At 31.1% G+C, this 1,927-nt stretch overlaps 1 protein-coding gene across 1 annotated transcript in view; it reads right to left on the reverse strand.

Annotated features, from left to right (window-relative positions):
- LOC107102207 overlaps positions 1–1,927 on the reverse strand; it is a 17,947-nt gene that overhangs the window by 13,921 nt on the left and 2,099 nt on the right. The window contains exon 2 of the mRNA XM_015401415.1: positions 1,129–1,389. Within this exon, the coding sequence (XP_015256901.1) occupies positions 1,129–1,389 (261 nt within the window). The remainder of the gene's footprint in view (positions 1–1,128; positions 1,390–1,927) is intronic.

The raw sequence follows: 1,927 nt of genomic DNA on the forward strand, positions 1-1,927 counted from the left end.
TATGGTGGACTTTGGAAAAAAAAGAATGTTTAACAAACTTAAAAATCTTTAGAATTACCTTTTCAGTATGAAATTTAACAAAAAACCAAGAAAGAATAACAGGTGTTAAAAAGCAATTGCCATAATTACCAAAGTTAAAGTAAAGATGCCAGGATTAAAAAATATTTTAGAAAAAGTTCAAGTATAAGCTCCAGCTTTTACTCAAGTAAAGTATAAAATCACTAGTTTCAAAACTACTTAAAGTATTATAGTAAATGTAATAATAATATAAGATTCAAAAAATTTCATGAAGTACAATAGCTCTTATATTATAAAAAAACATTTTAATGTTGAATAATTTTAAATACACTAGGTAACCCATTTCAGCTGGATGTATTTCCCCTGAAAATTATTGCATTTATGTATAATGGGAAAAAAAAAATTTAAAGAAATCATATGCGCACCAGTAAGCAATAATGTGTTCATGAAGCCTAAGCTATGATGACTAATCACTGAATGTCCCTGCTCAGCTGGGACATTCAGCTTGACTTCTTTAGGATCTTTTCACTCTACTCCTCTGCTATGTCCACGGTGAAGTTTGACCTAAATGTGATCTGTCAAATGTCCTGGTTAGACGAAAAGCGTATAAAGCATTAAGGTGTTCGGATGTTAAACATTTTCTGTTCCGTTCCAAACACAACCCAAAAATCTTTTCATCTAGATAACACAGTTTGTATGTGTTTTTTTTCCATCCAAAGATGACAAATTGTTGCTTAATTAAAATGACTAATGAGGTTACTTTTAAACATTGTAAGGAGTAGAAATTACAGATAATTGCATGAAAATGTAAGGAGTAAAAGTAGAAAGTCGACTGAAAAATAATTATTCCAGTAAAGTAAAAATAACCAAAATTACTCCTAAAGTAAGGTAACAAAGTATTTATACTTCTTTACTTGGCAGCTCTCATGATATAACAGTTATTATGGTTTAACAGCTATTATGATTTAGAATTTACTACAATAAATGTTGATGCTCTCAAACATGTAACGAAATGTTTTATTCCTGTATGTGACCTATTTCTCATGTACATGGAAACTGTTGTGTTTTAATAGAGTTGAACAACAAAACAATCTTGTATATCTCACTTACTTCTCACTTTTAGTGGTAAAGCATCACTCCATTCAGTCATCTGATGATCTCCTTCAGCCCTACAGCTGTATTCTCCACTGTCAGACGTAGAGACTCTGTTGATCCTGTATTCACTGGATGTTGGAGAGTTTCTGTTGGTTGGTCTCCATTCATACGTCCACTTAGTTCCTCCATCTCCATAGATCTCACATCTCAGAGTGACTTTCTCTCCAATGTATACATCAGACCCACTGGGTTGTTGGATCACTGTTGGCTTAGAAGCTGTTCACATAAACATTTTAGTTAGAATTATTACAAAAAATAATTAGCAGTATTTACCCCGATTGTTACCATGTAACATGCAGCTATAAATAATATTTGCTTTGATTTGTATAATCTTTCTAAGTTTCTGTTACCTATCAAACTATGTAGATTGCCTTTGATCATCTTTTAGTATTGATTTTGATCAGTTATTATTTATGCTCTTTGACTCAATGTGTAAATCTGTTTCTCAACAGCAGCTAGAAGAAGATGGATTTTTTCTGTACAACTCTTCTTTGTTAAAAAAAAAGCAGAATCATAGTAAGAGGTATGAGCGTGATCAGTGATTTATTTTGGAAACTTTTTCAAATTAACTCTGTCCTGAAAAACAGATTTAGTATTTCTATAACATGACACAAATATATTACATTTGTAAAACAAAAATCAAGAAATCAATCAAGAAGAATATCAAATCTTAATGAGTTTAAAATCCAACCCATGAAACCTTCTACATTTTAATCAAAGAAGATGGTCAAAACATGTCTGTCAGACATCGAAT

Source organism: Cyprinodon variegatus, unplaced genomic scaffold (genome assembly GCF_000732505.1).
Source record: "Cyprinodon variegatus isolate N-32 unplaced genomic scaffold, C_variegatus-1.0 Scaffold1217, whole genome shotgun sequence".
In the NCBI taxonomy this organism is placed as follows: domain Eukaryota; kingdom Metazoa; phylum Chordata; class Actinopteri; order Cyprinodontiformes; family Cyprinodontidae; genus Cyprinodon; species Cyprinodon variegatus.